We start from the raw sequence: 23,687 nt of genomic DNA, 5'->3' as shown, positions 1-23,687 counted from the left end.
GATGGTGGCCGATCTCATTGTGCACAAAGCCGCTTTGGCAGCGTCCTATTTAGTGCAACATTAGAGTAATTCCAGTCAAGTTTCTGAATTGAGTTGGATGGAGTTGCTATCGGATTCTTTCGAGTCGGCGTGCGGTTTGAAAGCGCGCCTCGGCTTTGAACCCTTGGTGGAAGGAGAGGGCCTGGACGAGGCCGGTTGGATGAGGCCAAGTGTCCCCTTTGGCTTTGACTGAGCTGTGCATGGCCTTTGTTTTGCCTGATGGTCCGCATCGACTCGCCGAAGGGCATGTGCATCCGTGCATGTGCTCATGGGCATAGGTCTGAGTACGTGCGCACATACATGAGATGAGGGTCCGCCATGTATGTGTGTTTTTGTGCCGTTCACACCACTGCTCTAATCCCCCAATTAAGTGCAGCGGTAATGAGTTGATAAAAGCTGCCACTGCTGAGACCTTTGACCTCTCCTCTCCACCTTCTCACCTCTGGCCTGTGACCTTCTGACCCCTGCTGACAGCTATCTTCCACCTTGTGAGATCTGTTCAGGGCTGAACGGTGGAACGTTTATGGGCATGGGTCTCATTTGGCTGGTTTGTGTGTATAATGAAGGTTAATGATGGGATGTTGGGGGAGGGGCTATGTTACATGTATGTACATTAATTACCACTATATGCATTTCTTTCCCATTCACAAGTTACAGCATCTACTGTCTGAGTGAGTCTTGACCACTCGGCTGCTACGACATCTAAATACAAAATATTCCTAGAAACTGGAATTGGTTCTCATTCTACTTTAAGCAGCTCTAGTTTCCTCCTTGCATATCTACATGCATGTACAGTGGAAATACACTATTGGTCAAAAGTTTGTGGAGGTTGTGGACACTGTGACAGAGGCTATTCTGAAGACTGCAAACAGTATTTTTGTGGATGCGATTCTTCAGAGTTATTCATTTATCGTCAGATGTGAGGCCATATGAAACATTTGAATTTAGTTGTTTACTACACAACCTCATGTGTGTGAAATGAATGCAAAATGGACCGCAAAACAAATAAAGTTCTTAATAAAATGAATAATCTTCTGTAGATGACATTTTTGTGATATCCTGGTTCAGGAGATGATTCATTCTTACGCTGTGCCTTTGGTGTTTGCTACAAAAGGAAGAGGAAGGTGCAGATCACAGTCTCACCATCACTGTTCCTGTTGTGTCTATATATTTATGTGTGTGTGTCTTTGTGTGTATGTAAAAGAGGGAGAGAGTCAGGGTGAGAGAATGCAGTCGTTGTGTTGTTTCACCTCTAGGGGGTGCAGTTCTCTCAAAAGCATTGAGAGGGATTAATGGGGATTAAAACTCACTCGGCCAATTACAGTTGAGCAGGAAACGACCCAGTATTCATCAGTGGACATCTGGAGACCATTTCTGGGCAGAAGCACTGTTTAAAAATCAAGCCATGCTTAGAGGCAGTGTGTCTCTGGAGAGGTTCCACAACATTTAGATTTTAAAAAAAAATCTAAAATCACCCAGTTTTTGAGGATGTGTGCCTCAAGGACGATCAGGAAAGGGCTGTAGACCTTCAGTAGTAAAAAGGGGAAAGATGGGTGACTGGGAGGTCCGGTGGCTGTGGCTGGGCCAAATGCGATGTTAACATACCGATTTTCATGCTATTTATGGTTTGGAAGTAGAGTTGGTAAAAAATACTATGACAGATTGCTATTATCAGCAAACCGAGGAGGAAATGAGGAGACAGGACCGTGTGCGCCACGTTGCCAGATTTGAATTAAATATATCCGGAAAAGAATGTGGTAGGTGAGGGTATTAAAGAACTTAATTCTCATTCAAGTATGTTAAGCATTCATGGCAGTTTTGGCAGCTGTGTGTGATTGGTGCATTTTTGATCGATTGTAGACCAAAACAGCCATGTAGCTTGCAATACTGCTCACAGTTTGCTTTGCATGTATGGCATAGACAGGAGGGTGTTTAAATTGTCCAGAATGAGAAAGAGCTGTCAGTTGTCATTACTGGCCCCTCCCATTTTGAATGTTTTTCTTAAAAACATGAAAGTTTGTCTTCTGAGTGACAGAAATAATGACAGAAATAAAGCGAAAAGGGCTGGCTGGGTTGAGCAGTTCATTCCTCTGCAGCAAAATACGGATAGCTAGCCTTTTGCATCTGTATCTGTTTACTTGTCCTGAATGTCCTGAAGACATTCTTGACGTGGCATTAGTGAACGTGCCTCATGAACTACGTCTGTTGTAGAGCTCTGAAAACACGGCTCACTGGGATCTGCCAGGTGTGTGCCTGGGTGGGTGTTTCTGTCCAGAGTACAAAGGTACCACAGAATCAAAACCATTCAACCATCCGTCCACTTTGTAAGCGCACTTATCCATGTCAGGGTTACTGGAGCCTGTCCCAGCAATCTTCCAGCAACCCGCGGAACAACATTTCCAACGTGCCCCCCAGATCTGTACAAATACTCTGTAATTCACACATTCAAACGCATAAACACTCTGTGGGTGTCTGTGTGTCTTTGGGGTGCAAACTGACATGAGACTGACAGAGAAATGTGAGAACCTTACAAAGGCGGCTTAATTAAATCTTTCTCTCACACACACACACACACACACACACACACACACATGCAAACTGACATTCCCTCTATGTCCTCCTCTCTGTTGTGTAAATAGTTTAACCTGTGCTGTAATGTGGAAAGATTGAGAGAGAGGAAAGGAAATGATGAGCCTGTAGGGGGACAGCCGTGTGTGTGTGTGTGTGTGTGTGTGTGTGTGTGTGAGAGAGAGAGAGAGAGAGAGAGAGAGAGAGAAAGAGAGAGAGAGTGTGTTTTAAACAAGAACCTCAGACTGTTCAGTGCATCATTTTTTTTTTGTCTCAATGTTTTGACTAAAGCCGGCGTCATCTCCAAGGCCATCTCTCACTCACACACAGACATTCTGCACTCACTAAAGTCTGTTTTTTCAATTCTGCTGTGCTTGCTGTCTCAAGTGTGCGACAAGCCGATGTTGGGCTGCATTAACACATCCGGAGACAGTGATAAGACCACACACACACACACACACACACAATACTGCACAGCATGGCACAGAGGGAATGCTGGCACACACAATCGTGCCAAGATGCACACCAGGATATCCTCACCACACACACGCATACACACAGACACATGGTTACAGTCATTCGTTCTTTTCTTCCTCTCTGCTGTCAAGCAGTTGTTCAGCTCAGCATCATTCCCTTTCTGTTTCTCCTGCCGCTCATGCAGCTCTGCTGTCCGGTCGGCTGCCCTTCCTCTGTCTGTGTGTGAACAGTGCATGTGTGTGTTTGTGTGAGCAGGGTTTTCGGTGAGAAAGGTGTGTAGCGTGTATTGTAGAAGGTGCAGGACCTATGTGAATGCAAACTGTAGTCCGAAGTACGTGTGGTAGTAGCCTGGTGGGTAAAACACTCGCCTACGAACCAGTTATAGGTTTAAACCCCACTTAACCCTGTACTGTCCCTGTACTACTGCTTTATAAACGTATTGGGATGCCAAACTGGGTTACTGCACACCAATCCTATTTTTAATTCAGGTAGTATCAGAATCCTGGCAGTGAATTAGCAGGCTACTAGGCACCAGGTGTACCCTGACCTTTAACCCCGCTGTGAACAACCCTCACACACACTCACCCTGTCCACATCTCCGCCCGTTTCCTCTGTGTGCAGAATTCACCAACTATCTCCAGAATCAGTAGCTACAGACCTGCACACTTCATGTGGCGGGCAGATTAGCTCAAGAACAATGATTAGGGGCTTCAAGGATTTTTTTTTTTTTATGGCCGAGCAGCTGCATCCAAGTCTTACATCACCAAGCATAACGCCGCCAGACCTGTCTGACAGCCGGCCTGGGATTGGTGGATGCCAGGACAGCGGTGTTGGGGGGGGGATTGGTGTGCGGCTGTTTTTCAGAGGTTGGGCTATTTCATGCTCCTGAAATTTTGTGGGCACACTTTGGGCATTGCCCCCTCCTGTTCCAACATGACTGCATACCAGTCAACACAGCAAGGTCAATGAAGACCTTGATGAGCAAGTTTGGTGTGGAAAAATTTCACTGACCTGCATGGAATCTATAGAACACCTTTTGGGATGAATTAGAGACTTCTCATTTACATTTACATTTACAGCATTTATCAGACGCCCTTATCCAGAGCGACTTACAATCAGTAGTTACAGGGACAGTCTCCCTGGAGCAACTTAGGGTTAAGTGTCTTGCTCAGGGACACAATGGTAGTAAGCGTCCAACATCAGTGTCTGATATCACAAATGGTCTTCTGAAAGAATGGTCAGATATTCCCATAAACACACTCCTAAACCCTTCCCAGAGTTAAAAGTTAAAGCTGCTATATCTGCTAAGGGGGGTTTCATGTGTTCATAATTTATCTGTTGCTTGCATGTATTTGTATGTATGTGTATTGTGTTTGTGCTTTATTGAATGAAATGTTTGTTATGCAGCATGGAGGATGCGTGGTGCGTGCTGCTGAGTGTGAAGTATGCTGCGTGTACAGTAGCCCATCAGCAGGCTCATCAGAGTTACCATCCGCCCATCTGACCGTGCCATTAACCGGAGCTGGAAAAGCTGTAAAAAGCATTTTAACAAGAGGGTTTTATACTGTGTGTGTGTCTGTGTGTGTGTGCGCGCATGTGATTAAGCGGGAGCAGTGACTGTATTAGTCTGGTATTCTCTATTGTAAAGGCCCTGGCTGGCTCCCGATTGGGCAGGATGTGCCGACAGCGGAATTCTCTCCTTGAGTAGAGTCCTACGGAGCACCAGTTCATTAGCCAATCGCAAAAAGGTATTCCCGTCCAGGAGGTATTCCCGTTGTCATGCCAACCACCCCTCAGCAAGGGAATAACAGTGGTGTGTGTGATAAGAGCGGCAAAAACGTGTGTGTGTGTGTGTGTGTGTGTGTGCAATAGTTTTATCAGGTGTGTGCAGGTTTGACTTTGTCCTCTGGGTAATTTAGAGCTGTGACAAGGCAGAAAAGGTCACCTGTGCGTGTGTGTTGGTTTTGTGTTAATATAATGGTCATTGTGTTCATCTATACACATAGTTAAGGAGTGTGTGGTCTCTTGTGTATATGGGAGGATTCTGTGGATAAACCAGTGTCGGTCTAAAACAGGTGTGAACAACCACATGTTGGACCTCCACCCAACAGACCCCACCCTGCCATATCCACCCTTACATCCTCTATAAAGAGTTGCAGGTGTGCAGGCAGCCTACATTAATGTTCTATAAACATTTAAAAAACATTTAAAAATTTTTTTAACAATTAACAATTTCCGAGCATGTTCTTTTTCTAACAAGTTAGGCCTTATCAGGGCTCTTAGTTTTGTTAACTCAAAATCTATAGAAATCGAACGAGAATTGCTGGTGTCTTCCTCCTGTAGGTCGCTTTGGATAAAAGTGTCTGCAAAAAAAAAATTAAGTAAAGTAAAGATGCTAAAATGTTAGCATGCTAATGTCAAAGTCTAGAAAGCCCAGGAGCCCTTTTTACGGCTGCCTGGCCGTCCAGCACCACCACCGCCTCATTCTTCTTTCCTGACCACTGTAGTGCAATGCCAGTGCTGAGTGCTGAGCCACTGTCTCTATCCACGGAATGCCACCCAGCCTTGCTCACCCTGCACACAAGGTGATCCTAGGCTGTCTAGGCTGATGTCATATGCACTTGTGCCCTGATGGTCGATAAAGCTGCCAGCCGCCATCAGAGCAGTTCTATCGCTCTCTATTTCTGAGAAGACTAATTTCTTCCAAGAGCATTTCATGTCTTAAACTTGTTCATGCTCACGCTTACTTTTCACTCTTCTATAACATCACACATTTCAAATATCGTAAATCTTTCACGTGCTGAAACTTGAGTGGTATTCATCATCTGAGTAATTCTGAATTGGGCCATTTGGACCCTATTTAGTTGAGGAACTGATTCAACTTAAATCTGTCCTTTGTCCGTAAAGGCTATTATACTACAAATGATTTTTAATGATCAGAACCCATTTTTTATTATAGTTGTATCAGAAACATCCCTAATCCTAAAGCTACTAGGCACCAGGTCTACCCTGACCTTTAACCCCATTGTGGCTCAGAAATCCCAAGTAAACAACCCTCACACACACACTCACCCTGTCTACATCTCTGCCTGTTTGCTCACCGTGGGGTGGGCGGGGCTACGTTGGCATGGCGACCCTACATCAGCAAGGGATGCAGTGTGCACCATAAACCCCCCCCAATCACCCTGTACACCAACTACTGCGCTAAACATTGCACAAACACTTAAAGAGTTTCCACATGCTGCCAAAGTGTGTCTGTGTGCTTTGTGTGTATGGATGCACACATAATTGCAGTACGTGCAGGTATTTATATGTGTTTATGGCTTTGTATGTGTGAACAGAGGTGTGTGTGTGTTGCGTGTCAGTTCAGAGTTTATACTGCAGCTTGTAAAAGTGTTTTCCACTGAAGTGTTGTAATGCCTGATGACTCATACACACACACACATCTGTTGCGAGTGTGTGTTTGGAGTTTTATGCTGGACATTTGTAGTTTTGGGTGTATTGTCTTTTGTTTTCAGCTCTCTGTGAAGCTTTGATCCTGAACAGATTATTGTCGGGAAGGAAGAATGATAATCTGTTATATTGTCATTTACTAATCTGTTAGTAATGAACTAACTATTGGTTCATTACTAATAGTGAACACTATTCGATCCGCTGTTCGGCAAATGCACACTTGATCTCAAACACATTGTGAAGGTAACCAGAGGAGAAAAAGTGCTTTGAGTCTTTTAGGCAAAAAAAATATGAAAAACCACTGCACATGACAGCTACAATACAATAACATCAGAATCACACATCAGTTAATCGCAATAGAATAAAAATTTGCTTTCAAATTTCATGCAAAGATGCAGTCAAATGTACAATAGAATATTGTTATTGTAATTGCATTCAAAACTGCTATATGCTATATTCATTGGATGGAGAGTGAAATATATGATGTTCTGAATGTTGATGATAATGGTCCAGTATCTCAAATTATTATTATTAAATTACAATTTTAGTATTTTATTGGATTATATTGAGTCAAAATAATATTATATTGAGTCAAAAAAATGTCATCTTACATTCATGGTCTAGAATAAGTGCTGTACCTGTAGATGGCGCCAAATTGGATATTTTTTAATGAGTGTTTTAATGATGTACCTTCTAATGACCATTGCATTTAGTATTACCTTCAAAGAATCAAAGATTGAAGAGATGTCCAAGTTCTGAATAGTATCTTCATATATGCAGTTAATATATGGGTGGGACTGAATGGCTGGATGCAATATTGGTATCACATGGACTGTAACCAAACACACACACTTGCACACTATACACTGCTTAATAGTGCTGTCAGGCTTAGACACGTCGAGCACTCACTGAACAAATCAGATCTCTTGGTGTGTGTGTGTGTGTGTGTGTGTGTGTGTCTGTGTTTGGTTATAGGCCTGATGGTATGCAGGAGGTTAAATAGAAAGACGGAGGGCACTTGGGTTAAGATGGAGAGAAATAGACAGATGGGGGCAAAAGATTCCAGACTTCTGTTGACGTGGGAAACAAAGTGACATCATTGATCATATGAACATTTCACTTCCCCCTCTTTCCTTCCACTGAAGGGGTGTGTGCAAAAAGTGGAAATTATGTCCAGGAAGGATGTGTCTGGGTGTGTGTGTGGCTTGGTGTGTGATGTGATGTTGATGACAGGACAAATTTAGAAAAATGTGTGTGACCTTGTGATATTTTGGTGGTGGTGAAGGCGGTATGCATGCATTCATGTGTTTGAAAGAAACAGGGGGAGTTCATTTGAGGTTCTCTCTCAGTTCAGCATCTTTTATGGGGTTGTGTGTTCATGTTCATACGTGTGTGTGTGTCTGAGTCTAAAATAACAGGATCAGTTTGGTGATAAAAACATACACACACACACACAGTAGCCCCAGAACACCCCCGCACTGTTTGAGAAAAGGAAGGAAGGAGATACATTTTTATTAACATCTGTTCTCTGTCTGTTTCTCTGTTTCTCAGTGATATTTTTGATGCCATGTTTCCTGTCACACACATAGCAGGAGAGACAGTCATCCAGCAAGGTGAGTGTGTGTGCGTGTGTATGTCTATGCGGCGTGAAAATGTCTCTGCAACTCAAGGACACAGGTGGCACACACACACACACACACACACACACACACAGTCACACATTAGAGCTCTCATTACCTCATTAATTACACCATTAACACTCCAAATACGTGCCAGCATATGCAGCTGGATAAATGGCCTCCGATAATGTGTGTGTGTGTGTGTGTGTCCTTGGTAAATATTTGCCTGCACTCTCAGTGCACGCTGGGCTGGAAAACAAAGAGGCGAGAGCGGAGGTGGCAACAGACAGGAAGAAAGGAAGAGAGGGAGGGAGGTGAGCGACGGACTGATAGAAGCAGAGCTGGAGAATGAGAGATGGACGAGATGAAAGAAGGAGAAACAGAGTAATGATGTTTCCTCTCAGTGCCGCTGGGTCGCATCGCTGGAAACACCCCTGCGTCCGTGTGTGTGTGTGTGTGTGTGTGTGTGTGTGTGTGTGTGTGTGTGTGTGTGTGTGATTTACGAGCCATCTTCTCACAGTATTAATTAGGCGTGTGAACTTCAGTGAACTTTCAGTGCCCTGGATCACCAAGCCTTTCAACATCTTTAAACACACCGCATGCCTAACACACACACACACACACACACACACACACACACACACACTCACACACACACACACACAGCAGACAGTGGTAATGTCTTCCCTGTTTACAGATGCTTTAATTAAAGTGATTAAAGACGAGTTTAGACCACGATGCACAGCAGAACCGCACACACACGCCGTCACTGGCCTGTGGATGTGTGTATACATGTTCTCAACTTGTGTGTGTATGTTCGTCTGTACATTTTTGTGTTAATGAGAGTGCCTTGTTCCACTGATGGCGGTGCCTTTTAACAAGTCGGCGGAGCATTTGAAAGGTGTGTGTGTGTGTGTGTGTTTTGTGAGCCGCTCTAACTGGGCCACCGTGAGGCTGTGCCACTTTTTTTCAGAATGAGAGAAAATTCCATTGAGAAAAGCTGGAGGGGGAGGGGTTAACTGCAGACAAGAGGCATGCCTTTGGTTTAACCCCCTCTTTCTTTCTTTCTTTCTTTCTTTTTTCTCTCTCACTCTTCATCTTTTGAGCTTGAGCTTTGCTGCTTGATAGTGGCTTTGTAAAAAAACAAAATTGTTCTGTCAGAGGTGATCTTTAAACCTCTCTCTTCTCTCTCGTTTCTTTCTCTCCAGGCGACGAGGGCGATAATTTCTACGTGATTGACCAGGGGGAGGTGGACGTGAGTCTTCTGTCTTTATGGCCTCTACCACACAGAGAAATGTTGTGTCCTGTCGTGTGATCAAACGAGCACCTCTGATTGGATCACACTGTTTTTGAGGTCAGATTGGGCCACCGATCAGTTTCCTCAGATGTAAAAGTGGGAAAAGAGGCAGTTTTTCGTTTAAAAATCCTCAAAAAAAAAAAATCCTGCATACGGACCTGGCAACGCTCCTGGGCCACCAGCAGACACGGCGCAGAGGATTAGTGTTCCTGCGGCTGGCCACCTGAGGCAGATGAAGAAGCCACACTCCATTTGATCTGTCAGCTGGATCAGAGTGTCCGGGAAGGGGGGACGGGGGGGTGCACAGGGGTCCTTCCCCTGCCTGCCCGTGCAGATACGTGCTTGGGACAGGGCCGTCGTACAACAATGCAGACTGTGTTGACGCGGCCTTGCTTTTTTAAAGAAGGAGGCAGTCGGATGATAATCGGGACACGCCGGTGGCGTTTACAGGGCGAGAATTGAGAGAGAGGCTTTGTTTCTAAAAGGAAAAAAAAAAAGAGTTAAGTGGAAGCGATAAGAAAAGGGACAGAAAGTTAAACAGGAAGCGGCCTTATCGTTCTATAGTAGAAGATTTGAGAGAAGGAGACATGGAGATGGTGAGATGGAAGACCAGTTACAGCAGTGACTGACGCCTGGCCTTCAGGATGGGGCTGATTCTGAGTCTGATGGTGGCATGAGAGATGGAGAGAGAGAGGGATGGATGTTTACATTACTTCTACTCTGGATGCTTTTCTCTTCTTTGTTTTTTTGTTTTAAAGAGGTGATAAGGAGACAAGTGGGCCATTCATGCGCTCTCCTCCCACTCGCTTTCTCTCTTTCTGGGAGTGCTGGGAGAATGCGCCACTTCGTCAGTTGATGTCTCTAATTATCAGATAATAAATCTGCTGGTGGCAGTCTCAGCATTGCCTGTACACACACACGCATGTGTGGACACACACACCCCAGCCAAGTGTTCTCTGGAAAAACCCAGGCCGATGGACGACGAAACACACAAACCCAAAATAGTTTCAAAGAATTCCTAATGGTGAAAAAATAACATTAACAATCACTTTACTTTATTTGGCAGACGCTTTTATCCAAAGCGACTTACAATGGGAAGACACCAGCAATTCTCGTTCGATTTCTATAGAATATCGAGTATACAAACTAAGAGCCCTGATAAGGCTTAGACTTGTCATTGAAGAGCATGCTCGGAGAGTGTTGGGTGCTAGACTAAGAAAAATTATAATGTATTTATACATTTTGTATTTGTTTGTTCAATGTGTATGCATGTGTATGTGTTAAATTTGTCTGTAATATTTTTGGAATAAGAGGGTTTTCACCTTCTTCTTAAAAGTGGTGATAGTCTCGGCTAGTCGTGTGGAGGAGGGCAGGTTGTTCCACCAGCCAGGGACAACAACGGAGAACAGAGATGATTGGAATCGGAGACCCCGTGAAGAAGGAATTTTTAGTCTCCTTTCGTTTGCCGATCTGAGAGAGCGTGCAGGAGTGTATCTAGGTAGTAGTGTGTTGATGTAGGAGGGCGCAGTTCCATTTACAGCCCTGTAGGCAAGCATCAAGGATTTGAACTCAATGCGAGCAGCTACCGGGAGCCAGTGGAGGGAGGTAAGAAGAGGTGTAACATGGGTGTATTTTGGCTGATTGAAAATGAGACGGGCTGCCATATTTTGGATCATCTGGAGTGGTTTTATGGTGACTGCAGAGGCTCCAGCCAGGAGAGAGTTACAGTAGTCGAGTTGGAGATCACTTAATATTTTATTTTTCTGTGAAGAGGATTATGGGTCTAGCAGTTTTAAACAAATTAATTCTGCTTACAGGAATGAAAGGAATGTACAGCGCTGATAAAAAAATTTGACCACATGCTTTGATAAAAATCAACCTAGTCAACATAAAGCCCAGATCAGATTAAATAATGTTAATTTCTTTTTGAGGTTGCTGACAAAAATTGGGTTAATTTGGTCACTCTTCTTTCTGCAGGTGTATGTGAATGGGGAGTGGGTGACCAGCATTGGGGAGGGCGGCAGTTTTGGTGAGCTGGCGTTGATCTACGGGACCCCTCGTGCCGCTACGGTCAAAGCCAAGACTGACCTCAAGCTATGGGGCATCGACCGTGACAGTTACCGCCGTATCCTCATGGTACGTGTCTTCATGCTAACACTGCACTGGGCCCCTGCCAAAGACAGTCGGGATGCGTTCACCTTCCCTTTCATATACCCATGAGCTGAAAATTTCACAGTGTCACAATCATGACTTTTTTTCAGCCAACTCTCATTAATTCTGCAAATTTGTCCAGGACCTGCAACTTTTCTACAAATTTAAACAATAAGCAGCACCAATCAAATCCCCCAGAAACCTCAGAAGCTCCTGGAAGGACCTGTTTCTAGAGCTCTGTGATGTGTTGGACTTCACTGATGCTGAAACTAAGGATCACGTTGACCAGCCAACCTGCACACCTGTTCAGATGGACCATAAAAATAATTTTACAAAACCTTCTAGTATAAAGAAACAAGGAAGGAATAACTGTTGATCATTCACTAGCATAATTCAGCTATTAACCAGTAGACCAATCAGCTTCAACCATAAACCATGTGTGTGTGAGAGTATGTGTGTGTGTGTGTATTTGTCTGACCGCTATTTGCTTTTTCCTATAGTTTCTATGGGAGTGGAAGGAGAGACAATCGCACACACACATACATAGATACATACACACACAGCGTCCAGCTTCTTATCTATAGGAATGTTTCACTGTTTAAAGAAGAAACGCAATATTGTACAAGAGAGACAAATGTCGGGGTGTGTGTTTCATACCTAAGCCGCAGTGGCCTACTTCCCATCAATGCATCAGTTAATGGGACACCCCAAAAACACACACACACTCACGCGCTTTACACTGAGCGCATTCCGAAAACAAACACTTCATTAGCTTCAGTGTGTGTGCTTTTACTTCCACGGGAGAACCGTTCAGCTAGTGCCCCATTTAACATCATTAACACACGTTACACACACTCAAACTTTTATTTTCATTCATATGCATGCAAACTCATTTATACACACACACATGAATGTGTTTGCTGGGCTGTATGAATGAGTTTTGGGGGTTCATGAATTTCCCCCCACGGAAATCGGAACACACAGCATGCACACGTGTGAGCTTACTAACCTGATATAGACTCACATTAGGGCTGAACAATATATCGAAATTGACCCAAAATCAATATTTGAATAAATGCAGTTTTACAAATCGTAAAGACTGCAATTATTTTGTAACCCCTAACTCTGCTCCATCGGTTAATGTCAGGGTTGCGCCGTTTAATGTCAGGGTTCACAAACATGCTGGCTTGGCTGGAGACAGTCAGTGAGCGAGAGGCTGGAGTGTTGATGACCCCCCCAAGCACCCCACCCACCACCCCGGGGCGGTGCAGGCGGATGAGAGGCAGCTGCAGCGACGCAGCAGTGGGGACAACGGGACCAGGCGAATGCAGCCGAATGGGCAGAGCGTGAATCAGGCCATTCGAGCGGAAGTGCAGGAGAGTAAACTTAGTTCAAGCAGTCAAAGAAAGTTCTGTCCTCTTCACGGTTCTTCATGTCAGCCCTGCAGGTGCAAGGGCACCCATGGGTGGGGTAGTCCAATCACATTGCGCTGATGTCCCTGTGTGATAAACAATCATGCCCACCAATCAGATGAGTCCCAATTTAAAGCCAAACCCACTTAAACATGAGCTAGTTACAGCACAGTATAGCGTAATCCATATAATGTTCAACTATGCTATACACATAGTATAGTGAATACTGAACAGACTTAGCAAAAAATCACATTCAGTCGCGATATGTGTCACCTGAGTAACTTTCGATTCAATTCTTTTTATTAAAACCGTACCACTCACCACTCACATGTTCAAACACACACACATAACTCGGATGTTCTCGATGGCCAGGCTGCTGGGCTCCGGCTCTGTCCTGACTGCATGCCTTCTCCAGGGGGGAGCTGCTTCCTTGGTTACTATTCTCCTGCGAGAGAAAGAGCGGCCACCCCACCCCCGGTCCCTCATTCGCTCGATTTCTCTCTCTCTCTCTCTCTCTCTCTCTCTCTGTACACACACATACACACACACGGGCCAAGGGTGAGAGTGACGGGCCTGCGGTTAATGCCTCCGTCTGTGATTAGTGGCTTTATAAATGCTGCTGTTCTTGCTGCTGTGGGCTTGTAAACTGCAGCGCTGATGCAGAGGGGGTGTGTGGCTGGGAGTGTGTGGTTCTGTGGTCTGTTTCCTCTTCCATTTGTGTTTTCAGTAAACGTAACCCGTAGCATTTATTAAGTTGTAATCATATTTTATTGTATTGTATGGAACTGTATGGAACATACAGCACACACAAAATAAATTAACAAAAAAAAAACAATATATTATTAAAAGTGGCAAAAATTATGCTTCAATAAACCAGGTTAGGTAATATAGGCTGGAAGCAACTTACCATTCACTTGTAGTGACCTTAGAACCTTGTTGTTTTTTCCTGACAAAAGAAAAACCAGCTCTTCTACTACCATTATAGGCCCATGAAAATTGGGCCCTTAGGTGACCGCTGCTGGATTCATACTGCAGACTTCAAAACCGCATGAATGTCAGCGTGAATGTCTTTATATGACCGAAAAATAAATGAATAAAAATCCCATGCATGTAGACGGCCAAACACACTCACACTCCCAGTTCTGGAGCAAGTCCAGGCTCCTTTAATCAGGCAGTTCACAGGCGCTGTTTGGGGTTAGAGGAGCTCCTCTCTCCTCTAGGTGTGGAAAAAGAGAAATTGCGTTAAATTAGAGGCAGGAACTGTGCAGTTAAAGACCACCTTTCACGGCTGCCATTTCATAACTATCATTTCCATAGACAATCTGAGGAGGCAGGCTTCAAAGCATTTGCTCACTTTCTTTCCTTTGTGTGGCGCGCGTCTTTTAACTTGCCCGTTTTCTTGCGCCTTGTCCCACATCCCTCTTCTCAGGTTCCTCCTCTTTATCTCCTCCCGTGTCCCTCATCCTGCTTTCTTCTCTTTCTCCTCTCATCCCCTCACTTGCCCGGCATGGAGAAGTGCAGATGAAAGGACGGAGTGTGTGTTTGTGTGTGTGTCTGGGCTTGCCAAAGAGCACCTGCTCTTCACAGCCCTGTAGAAGGAAAGTCCCCCTCGCTGTGGGTGGGGTGGGCCACACACACACACAAAATATAGATATATGTATTTAACAAAACCTTCTATGTTTCACACATTTACATGCACGGTGGCCACACACGCTCATACAGTGGCTCCTCCCATTTCTAATTCTTGCTACATAATTCGATATTCAGAACTATGGAAATACTCTAATAATCAATAAATGGTTTATTGTCATTTGTTTATTGAGTAATATAACGGTTTTACCAGTACTTCATTTATGGTCTAGGGTTGCCTAGCAACAAATAAGCACCTACAACATAAAAGCACCTGTTTCCCATAGCATTTGCGGTTACAGTTGTGTTTTACAGCAGCTTTGTACCTGGCTCAGCTAATCAGATTTTAGAGTTTTGCAATGTTGGTGATGATAATGATGATGATCAAGATGATGGTCATGACATCTCTGTGTGTCTGTAGGGGAGCACACTGAGGAAGAGGAAGATGTATGAAGAGTTCCTGAGTAAGGTGTCCATCCTTGGTGAGTGTGTCTATGTTCATGCATTCATATGTGTGTGTGCGTGTGCGTGTGTGTGTGTGTGTGTGTGTGTGTGTGATTAATGAGACAGCTCTTTTTGACAGTGTGAGTTGTTAGGGTTCTCGCTTTTTTGTTCCTGATCACCTTTCATTCTGGCCAGGTTGAGAGGGCTAGACACTCTCTCTCTTTCTCTCTCTCACTAACATACACACACACACCTTTGTTCAAGGGGAGCTTTTCTGTTTGTCTTTGATTTTAGCGATAGCCACGAAATTGGTTACAAGCCCTTGATGTCGTTTGGTCAGGAGGACCAAGGTAGGGGCGACACACACACGCACACACACACCCACATTAAAGCCCATCATACCTTTTGTAAGGTGTGTGTGTGTGTGTGGTGTGGCGGAGCGTGAAATGCAGGATCATGTTTCACCTCCGGAGGGGCTAGGAATGCCCCTCAGTCTGGGGCATGCAGACACTGCGGCCCCACTGGGGGGTGCAGAAGGTCCCCTCAACGTGGTGGCGACCCCACATGACCCCACACCTCTACACCTCCAACCTGCTTCTGCTACTGTGGGCTCACCTGAGTTACTTCAAACATTTCATACTGATAAAAGAAAAAGAAAAATCACATGTTGCGGGTAGGAAGAATAAGACAAGGGTGTATCAAAAAGTAGTTTTCACAAGACTGTGGTGAAAAAAAGAAAATGGCACTGATTATAGTAGAAAATTTTCTAATTTTCTTTTTGAAATTATTACAAGATGTGCTTTTTTTAGACTTTCTGCTTTCAAAAAATGAAGAGATGCAGTGTATCAAGCATGGCCGAATCAACAGTATTGTGCTGTTGTGTTTCATGGACAATGTGATTTTTATGTGTTATGCCATAACATTGTTATGCCTGATATCTTTTTATGAGCAAAAAAAAACATAAAAAGGACATGTAAATTCCCTCTGTCGCTCTCTTCCTCAGAGTCCTTGGAAAAGTGGGAACGTTTGACGGTTGCTGATGCTCTCGAGCCAGTGCAATTTGAGGATGGGGAGAAGATTGTGGTGCAGGGCGAGCCAGGGGATGATTTCTTCATCATCACAGAGGTGTGTGTTTATGTGTGTGAGTGAATTTATAAAAGACGAAGAAGGGGAGATGTTCTCATCCCATAATAGAGGTGCACTGGTTGACTTTGTTGACTCATCTAAAGTATATTTTGACAAACTCCCATCAGTGGCCATGTCGTCAGGCTTTCTCATTTTCCTGTTTTTGTATGTTTCGGCCTCAGCCCGGCATCAGCATTTTGGAGGAGTGGGTAGGGCTGATGTGTTGAGTTTGTGTTGGTGTGAACTAGACGTTTGTGGATATAATAAGGGTGTTAAGGGTGGAGATTGTTGGAGTGGTGAATGTTTATTGTTGAGTTGGTATTGGTTCTATTGGGTCCTGGAGCAAAGATGTGGATATTTCCACATGAATGGTGTGAGTTCAGCATGGTTTCAGGTGGTAGTAACCGCTTATGAACCAGAAGACCCCGGTTCAAACCCCACCTACTACTATTGTGTCCCTGAGCAAGACACTTAACCCTGAGTAGCTCCAGGGGGACTGTACTGATTGTAAGGATAAGGGCATCTGATAAATGGCATAAATTAAAATGTTTAACCAGACAGGGGGTGGATTTGCATGATTAATGGTTGATATACATGTTGTTTCCTGCTGTAAGGATGTTGATTTGCTGTTGATGTAATGCATGTGTTGACATAATGATGTTGAGCTGAACTTCAGCTCACGGCCTTCAAGGTGTGGGTACTGTCGAATTTCTAGCCTTCGTTTATCTCATGAAGTTTGGCCTAATATTGGTGGTGTTGATTTAATATTTTGCGTTGGTACATGAAGGTGGCGTTGAGTTGGTTGTGGTGTAATGTTGTTGATGTAATAATGCTGAATTAGTGTAATGGTGTGTAGTGGCCATGTTGATTTAATGGTTGATTTGGTGGTGTTGGAATGATATTGAGTTGGTATGTTGGTATGTTTATCTCATGATGTTGATTCAGTGGTTGGCCTAGGGCAAGTGGTTCAAGTCCAGAAGGTGCCACTGAGTAAAGCACCGTCCCCACACGCTGCTCCTTGGGCGCCTTTCACGGCTGCCCACTGCTAACCAAGGGTGATGGTTAAAAGCAGAGAGAACATTTCACTGTGTGCACTGTGTTCTGTGCTGTGGTGTGTAACCTGACAACTAATCACTTCACATGTTCACTGGTTGTGCTGGTGTAATGAATTTACTGGCAGTTCAGTGGTAGTGTTGATGTAATCATTCGATCACACTTCATAATTTTATCCTTACATTCTTCATCTTTACTTGAGCTCACTCGCTCATTTGGTGCATCTCCTTCTCCCTCTGCCCTCTCTGTCTGTCTTTCTGTTTCCCATGACAGCTCTCCACTAGAGGAATGTATTCTGAGAGTTTCACATGGGGTCAGCAGCCCCGTCCTCCAGGGAGCGACAGAGGGAGGGAGGGAGGGCCTGGTCTGGGTTCCAAAAAGAGAGGAAAAAGGCCACAGTGCAGTTGGGTAGTTGAGGGTTCTGTCTATCTCACTCAGACAAGATCTCATACACACAGACACACACACACACTGTGATTATTATTATTATTTCTTTTCTTCCTCACTTCCTCTTATCATGTGGTTTTGTGAGTCAGCCAGAAATCAGCCCTCCATCACTAATTACGCTCTGTGGACAGGCATTAAAATCACATATGAAGACATCAGAGGCCTAATGACCGCTGACATGTTTACATTTTTTTTTTCTCACACTGCACAAACAAGTGTTTCAGCATTCATCCCTCCATTCTGAGCGGGGAGAGAGTGAAAAGAGGCTTTTATTCATCCTTTCAGGATAAGCAGGCAGAAAATGAAACAGAAATAAATGGGCGATGAGGCACAGATCAGAGGAGTGTTTTCCAGGGCAGTTATGACACTGAAACCCCCATGGATTTGGCACAGCGTGGCAACGGCACTGTCACGCACAGCATGGCAAGCACCATCTCATCGTCACTGGTGCCAGGGAGCATTGTTCTGCTCTGAAAAAAATACTCCTCATACGGCCAGTCCTGACATGTTTTCCAATATTTTACATGCATTATCATCTTCCCCACCGAATAACATGAAACCCACCTGCCTAAAACCCATCAGACATGGACCCTACAAGATGTTGTGAGGGAGGACCTTCATGGATCAACTTTTCAATGGGAGCGAGATCTTTAACCACCTTAAAATGTATATAACGTTCCTCAAACCATACTATTACCATTGGCCGTAAGTGGTCTGCATCAGTCTGTAGTTAGGTTCGCATGGATGCAGACTTTGACCAGAACATCACACTGCCGCCAGCTACTTCCCATAGTGCATCTGGTGCCAGTGGACACCCATCCACTGTAAGCCCGGGTTGTGACGTAGATCATTATCCTCTGGTCCCAAATCAAATCTGGTGGTTACGGAGGTTCAAGCATTTTGTCCATTACTTGGTGTGCTAAACTTAAAACCCTTAATTATTTTACTGATTCAGTTTCTGGGGTTCAGTTTGCAGATCTTTAGTTCATTATACAGTTGTTATATATTTATTACTATATGTCCCCACAATTTATAGGTCCTCACAAACTGCTAAACACAACCTTGTTGGGTAGTATTTAGCGGGGATGTATTCCCCTTTGTCTTTCTCGGTTTATGTGTGTCGGACACAAGGGTCTGCTGAAAACCAGCTACCATGAGGATCACCTTTCTCTCCCTCTGTCTCTCTCTCCCTCTTCCCTTTGTGCCTCTGATGTTTGTTCAGCGCTCTTCCTGCTTCCGAGCTGCAGCGTTTTCACCTCAAAACTGACCCCGTTCTGCTTTTGTTTGCATTGTGTGTGTGCATAATATGCACTCTTTAATGCACACCGCAGCTCAGTGATGGATTTGTGTGTTAGTGTTGTCTAAGTTCGGAAGTTTGTTTGCACGAGTGCCGAGGCAGAGATGTGTGAGCTTCTATTGGCTGACCGGTAGAAGATGTGAGAGCACAGCTGAGTATGTATTTGTCTCTCTATGTATGTGTGTGTTCTTTGACCTATGAGCGTGGGTATGTGACAGTGAGGAGCTGAGACGATGTGTGTTTGTGTGTGTGTGTGTGTGTGTGTGACAGGAGACGGGATCAGATGTCTGTGTTTCCCACAGAAGCGCAGGCTGTTTGGCTGCAGTGCAGTAATATGTGACTAATTTCATTCTGGCAACCGGGGACAGCCCAGTGATGTCATCCTTCCCCAGACAGGGTCGTGAGCCCCACCTGAGAGCTGCTGCTGTATTGTTGTGTGTGCATATAACTCTGTACATGTGTGTCTTTAGAACCCTGTTTGGTCCCAGCTGCAAAGTTGGTTAGCCTGTCCAGATGACAAATCCAAATGCTGTATTCGGAAACCGGCGTGAGGAACCCGAGAAGAACCCAGGCTGTTGTAACAGCAAGATCACAAGACTGTGGAACTTATTCAGGCAACAGGTTTTCAACGATGAAGCAGTGAAGGGCTCCACTGACATAGAAATACATTGATTAGAGCTCAGTGTGGTAGAGCAGCATGTTGACTGAGTTAGCTCTATGTGTTTGTACAAATAGGCATGTACATTGATGTTAGTACACAAAGACACACACTGACTTATTCCATCAGACACATTCAAACAGATACAAATGTGCACAACCTACACTCGCTCTTCTAATGCAGAGTCCAGATTTCTTGTCTGATCAAAAAGCATGTGTTTTACTCTGCTGACCTCTCCCACTCACTGGATACAACCTACTCATGGCAGAAAACAGGCCATATTATGTGATTTTTTTTATTTATCGGTCTCCCAGGCACACTTACAAACACACACGCAAATCCATGCAAAGAACATAACAGGCTGCTGTGCACGTTACTGATAAATCATTGAGATTTTTTTCCCCCAATTCGTCACAGAGAAGTTTGGGCCTGTGGCCCGGCTGAACACACTCACATACAGACAGCAGAGTTGTAACTGGTCACAGGGTTCATTAAGATCCAGCAGATCTCAGCTGTTGATTTCTGATCGTCTGTCTGTCTTTCTCTCTCTCTCTCTCTCTCTCTCTCTCTCTTTCTCTCTCTCTCTGCTCAGTTTGCTGTTTTGTATGTATTTGATAAATATATTGCATTACGTATTTTAAAGATTGCTAATTTTACTTTATTTTTAGGTTACATATTGTATGTGTGTGTGTGTGTGTGTGTGCATACATGCATATGTGTCTTATTTATGATGTGACTAAATCCTGTGCACCTGCACTTTTCCGAAGCAAGAAAAAACTGCTCTGTTAATCCTCCTGTTCTGCAGTTGCTTGGGAAACACTGCCATCCATCGCCCTCCTTCCATCTCTTTCCATCACTCACTCTTCCTTTCCATCTCCCTGTCCCGACCCCCCCCCCACACACACTCTCTCTCTTCCTGTTTTCCATCCTTCTTCTACTCTCTCATCACACTTTTTTCTGTCCCGTGTTGCACCTGCTTTTTCCCTCCAGATTCCCATTCCATCAGACTTTCCATCTCTCCTGTTTCTCGCACTCTGTCAGGAATGATGTACATGCCATGTTTTTGTCCAGATTTACAATGGTTGCTTTTCAGCCTTATAGTTTTTCAGTACGTATAGTTTATGGTGTGTTCATAATGGTAATGCCAGTGAAGGATTGTCAGATTGTCAGTTTAATGGTAATTGCCAGTGAAGGATTGTTTTAGTCAGTAGGTATTTCATCTTCCAAGCAGTAACTGTCAGTTTGTTGAGGAAGGGAAGTGAAAAGCACCAAATAATAATTATTAAAAAGGGAAATTGACAATTTCGTTTGATTTGAGAAATGTTGATATATAGAGATCTGAGCTGGGGGTTGGCCTCTCCCAACCCTGCCAGGAGAGTGAGCTGTATTATATGTCGTAGAGTTACGTTTTTGGTTTTTCTATTGAGCTATTGTTCACGTGCAGTACAGGTCGAATATCTAATGATAGAATATAACGTTCCGTAAGATTTCTGTATATGTCTCTCTCTTTTGGCCTCAGGGTACAGCCTCTGTCCTGCAGCGGCGCTCTGACAATGAGGAGTACGTGGAAGTCGGTCGCCTTGGACCGTCAGACTACTTTGGTGAGAAAAAAGTTCAGTCTCTGCTTCCATCCACTTAAAGACTGAGACGTTGAAACGCGTCGCGTCTCGTCCGCAGGTGAGATCGCTCTGCTGCTGAACAGGCCTCGCGCCGCGACGGTGGTGGCCCGCGGGCCGCTGAAGTGCGTGAAGCTGGACCGGCCGCGGTTCGAGCGCGTCCTGGGCCCGTGCTCCGAGATCCTAAAGAGGAACATCCAGAGATACAACAGCTTCATCTCACTCACCGTGTGACCGGGACTAGTGCGGGTGGGGCAGCGGGGCCAGACAATGTGTGTGTACGGTGGGGCGTGTGTTTTGGGTGGTGTGCAAGGCGCTTGCTTTTTTTTTCCCCTTCCTTTATAGTTTAGTGTGCTTTTTCCTCTCTTGTGCACTTTGCCTTTTGACCTGTGCCGTTGTGTGGCTTTATTTACCCAGAGAGTGGTGGCTCTGCAAGGAACAGCATGACAGGGGGTGAACTGGGTGTGTAAGTTGTGGTGTTGGACTCGGCAGAGATCTCACTGCCGTCTGATCAGGTCTGTGAGACAGAATCAGGGCTGGTCTGTGGGTCCGGCTGTGCAAATTGTCCATAAAACATTAAAGTGTCATTTTTCGATATATTGTAACCCCAGTTAATGAATCTGGCTCTGACACATTGACATATTTTTGCTGACATAATATTTTACAGAAAAAAATCAGAAACTATGTCTTTTTCCCGTTGATTTCTATCCAGGATTCTTTAAGTCTCTTTCCCTGTAATCTCTCTGGTGAAATTAAAAACTTCAATTCCATCACTTGCTGTATAATTATCATAATTGTCATGTCCACAAGATCTTTTCCAAACACAAATGGGACATCCACTGGATATTTGTGATGTTCCCTCCACAATGTCTGTCAGACAGTACCATCGTTTGGCTAGTGTTCCCGACAACTTCTCAAAGAACGTCCCTGGGATTAACAGGGAAAGTCGAGGGGAAGCTATCTTTTTGTTGGGTTGCTGTGTTCACCTTTGTTCAAAATTGCCATGGCATAATTTGAAATTACTTAAATTCCTACTTCAGCGACCTTAAAATACGAAGTTGACGGGGCGAAAAAAACACATAGCGGCTGCCAAAGCAACTGTCAAACATAAGCACACCAAGCTAGCTAGCTACTGTTACCGCTACGAGCGCTAGCGTTAGCATTCATGAATTAGCTGCTAAAAACAATACGGTGCATATAAGGTTAATGGATTTATTCAATTACTGTCTCAATTTGTCAAATACCATGAAAAATCTCATACACCCAACTTTGCCATGATGTTGGAGTTTCGAGAGTTGACTATGCCACCTGTTTTTATGCATTTTCTTAACTTCATAATATATGAATGTTTCATTTTAGGAATGAAATGTAATCAGAGCTGGACTTATGAAACGTAAGAAAAGTACAGAGTTTGAGTTATTTTTTCCTTGAACTGGACGGAAGTTAATGAAGTAGATCAGAGTAGAGTTTTGTTTTTGTGTTTTTACCAGATGAAGGATGTGGGGTGTAATTGCACACCGTGCAATGTCTGTTAAATGCCTCATCTTGAACCTGCAAGCTGTTCTTTTCCAAAGGCTCATTAGTGTTACGACTTCACACACACACACGGACACATCACAGGGCAAAATATACGCGTGTGCACACTCCACACACACAAAGCAGGGCTTTTGGAAGCTCTGTCTGGACTCTTTTAAGTGAAGGTTTTTGTTGAGGAGAAGAAAAGCCCTTGTGCTCTGATGTTCTGCTTAAAGAGAATAAAGTACTTTATATATTACACCTTATCCTTTAAATGAACCAGAAATGTTTTGAGTTTGAAGTGTTCTGTTTAGGTTTCTGTGTTAGGTTTGTTCGGTTTTTGAATCAAAATCTACTCTTTTTCATTTGAAATTTTCATCTGACGTCCACTCAGTACCAGCATTTCCAACATAAATGTCTTTATTTTATTTTAAGAAAACGTTTCTCATTTCTTTTTGGAGGAATGTTTGGGGAGTCAGAATTTGTGTGGAATGTTCATTGTTGGTGACTGTTTTCAAAAAATGTTTTCAAAAAGATTTTTGAAGAAATTACATACCCACAAGCTTATATCTTTACACACACACACATACACAATCTTTACACACACAAAGTTATGTAGTTAGCATCTTTTTCTCTAAGCAAATAAAGAAGCTTTAGAACAACTCAGTGTTGACATTTATTCTTCTGTCTGTCTATTTAATAGTTTTTCTTGTATGAAGCCAATTTTATTCACATTTGTTGCTTTATTTAAATTTACCAAGGACAATCACACTTGGCTAGGTTATGGTAGTCAGAAATAATGCTGCTAACTTGCAAAAATTGAGTAAATATTAAGCGTTCTGTAGCAGACTGAGAGGACTGAGCTTGTTGTCTGGCAAATCATCAGG

General features: G+C 44.0%; 1 protein-coding gene across 3 annotated transcripts in view; it reads left to right on the top strand.

The window, feature by feature from the left end:
* prkar1b (protein kinase, cAMP-dependent, regulatory, type I, beta) overlaps positions 1 to 23,466 on the top strand; it is a 35,699-nt gene extending 12,233 nt beyond the window's left edge. For all 3 annotated transcript variants that reach the window (XM_028985023.1, XM_028985024.1, XM_028985025.1), the window contains 7 exons: positions 8,089 to 8,150; positions 9,365 to 9,411; positions 11,431 to 11,589; positions 15,067 to 15,127; positions 16,093 to 16,214; positions 21,189 to 21,270; positions 21,347 to 23,466. In XM_028985023.1, the coding sequence (XP_028840856.1) occupies positions 8,089 to 8,150; positions 9,365 to 9,411; positions 11,431 to 11,589; positions 15,067 to 15,127; positions 16,093 to 16,214; positions 21,189 to 21,270; positions 21,347 to 21,519 (706 nt within the window). In that variant the 3' untranslated portion in view covers positions 21,520 to 23,466. The remainder of the gene's footprint in view (positions 1 to 8,088; positions 8,151 to 9,364; positions 9,412 to 11,430; positions 11,590 to 15,066; positions 15,128 to 16,092; positions 16,215 to 21,188; positions 21,271 to 21,346) is intronic.
* Positions 23,467 to 23,687: the final 221 nt, after the last annotated feature.

The sequence above is a fragment of the Denticeps clupeoides genome, chromosome 7 (genome assembly GCF_900700375.1).
Source record: "Denticeps clupeoides chromosome 7, fDenClu1.1, whole genome shotgun sequence".
Taxonomy (NCBI): domain Eukaryota; kingdom Metazoa; phylum Chordata; class Actinopteri; order Clupeiformes; family Denticipitidae; genus Denticeps; species Denticeps clupeoides.
The sequence above is the reverse complement of the archived record's forward strand: the minus strand, read 5'-3'. Positions and strand labels throughout refer to the sequence as shown.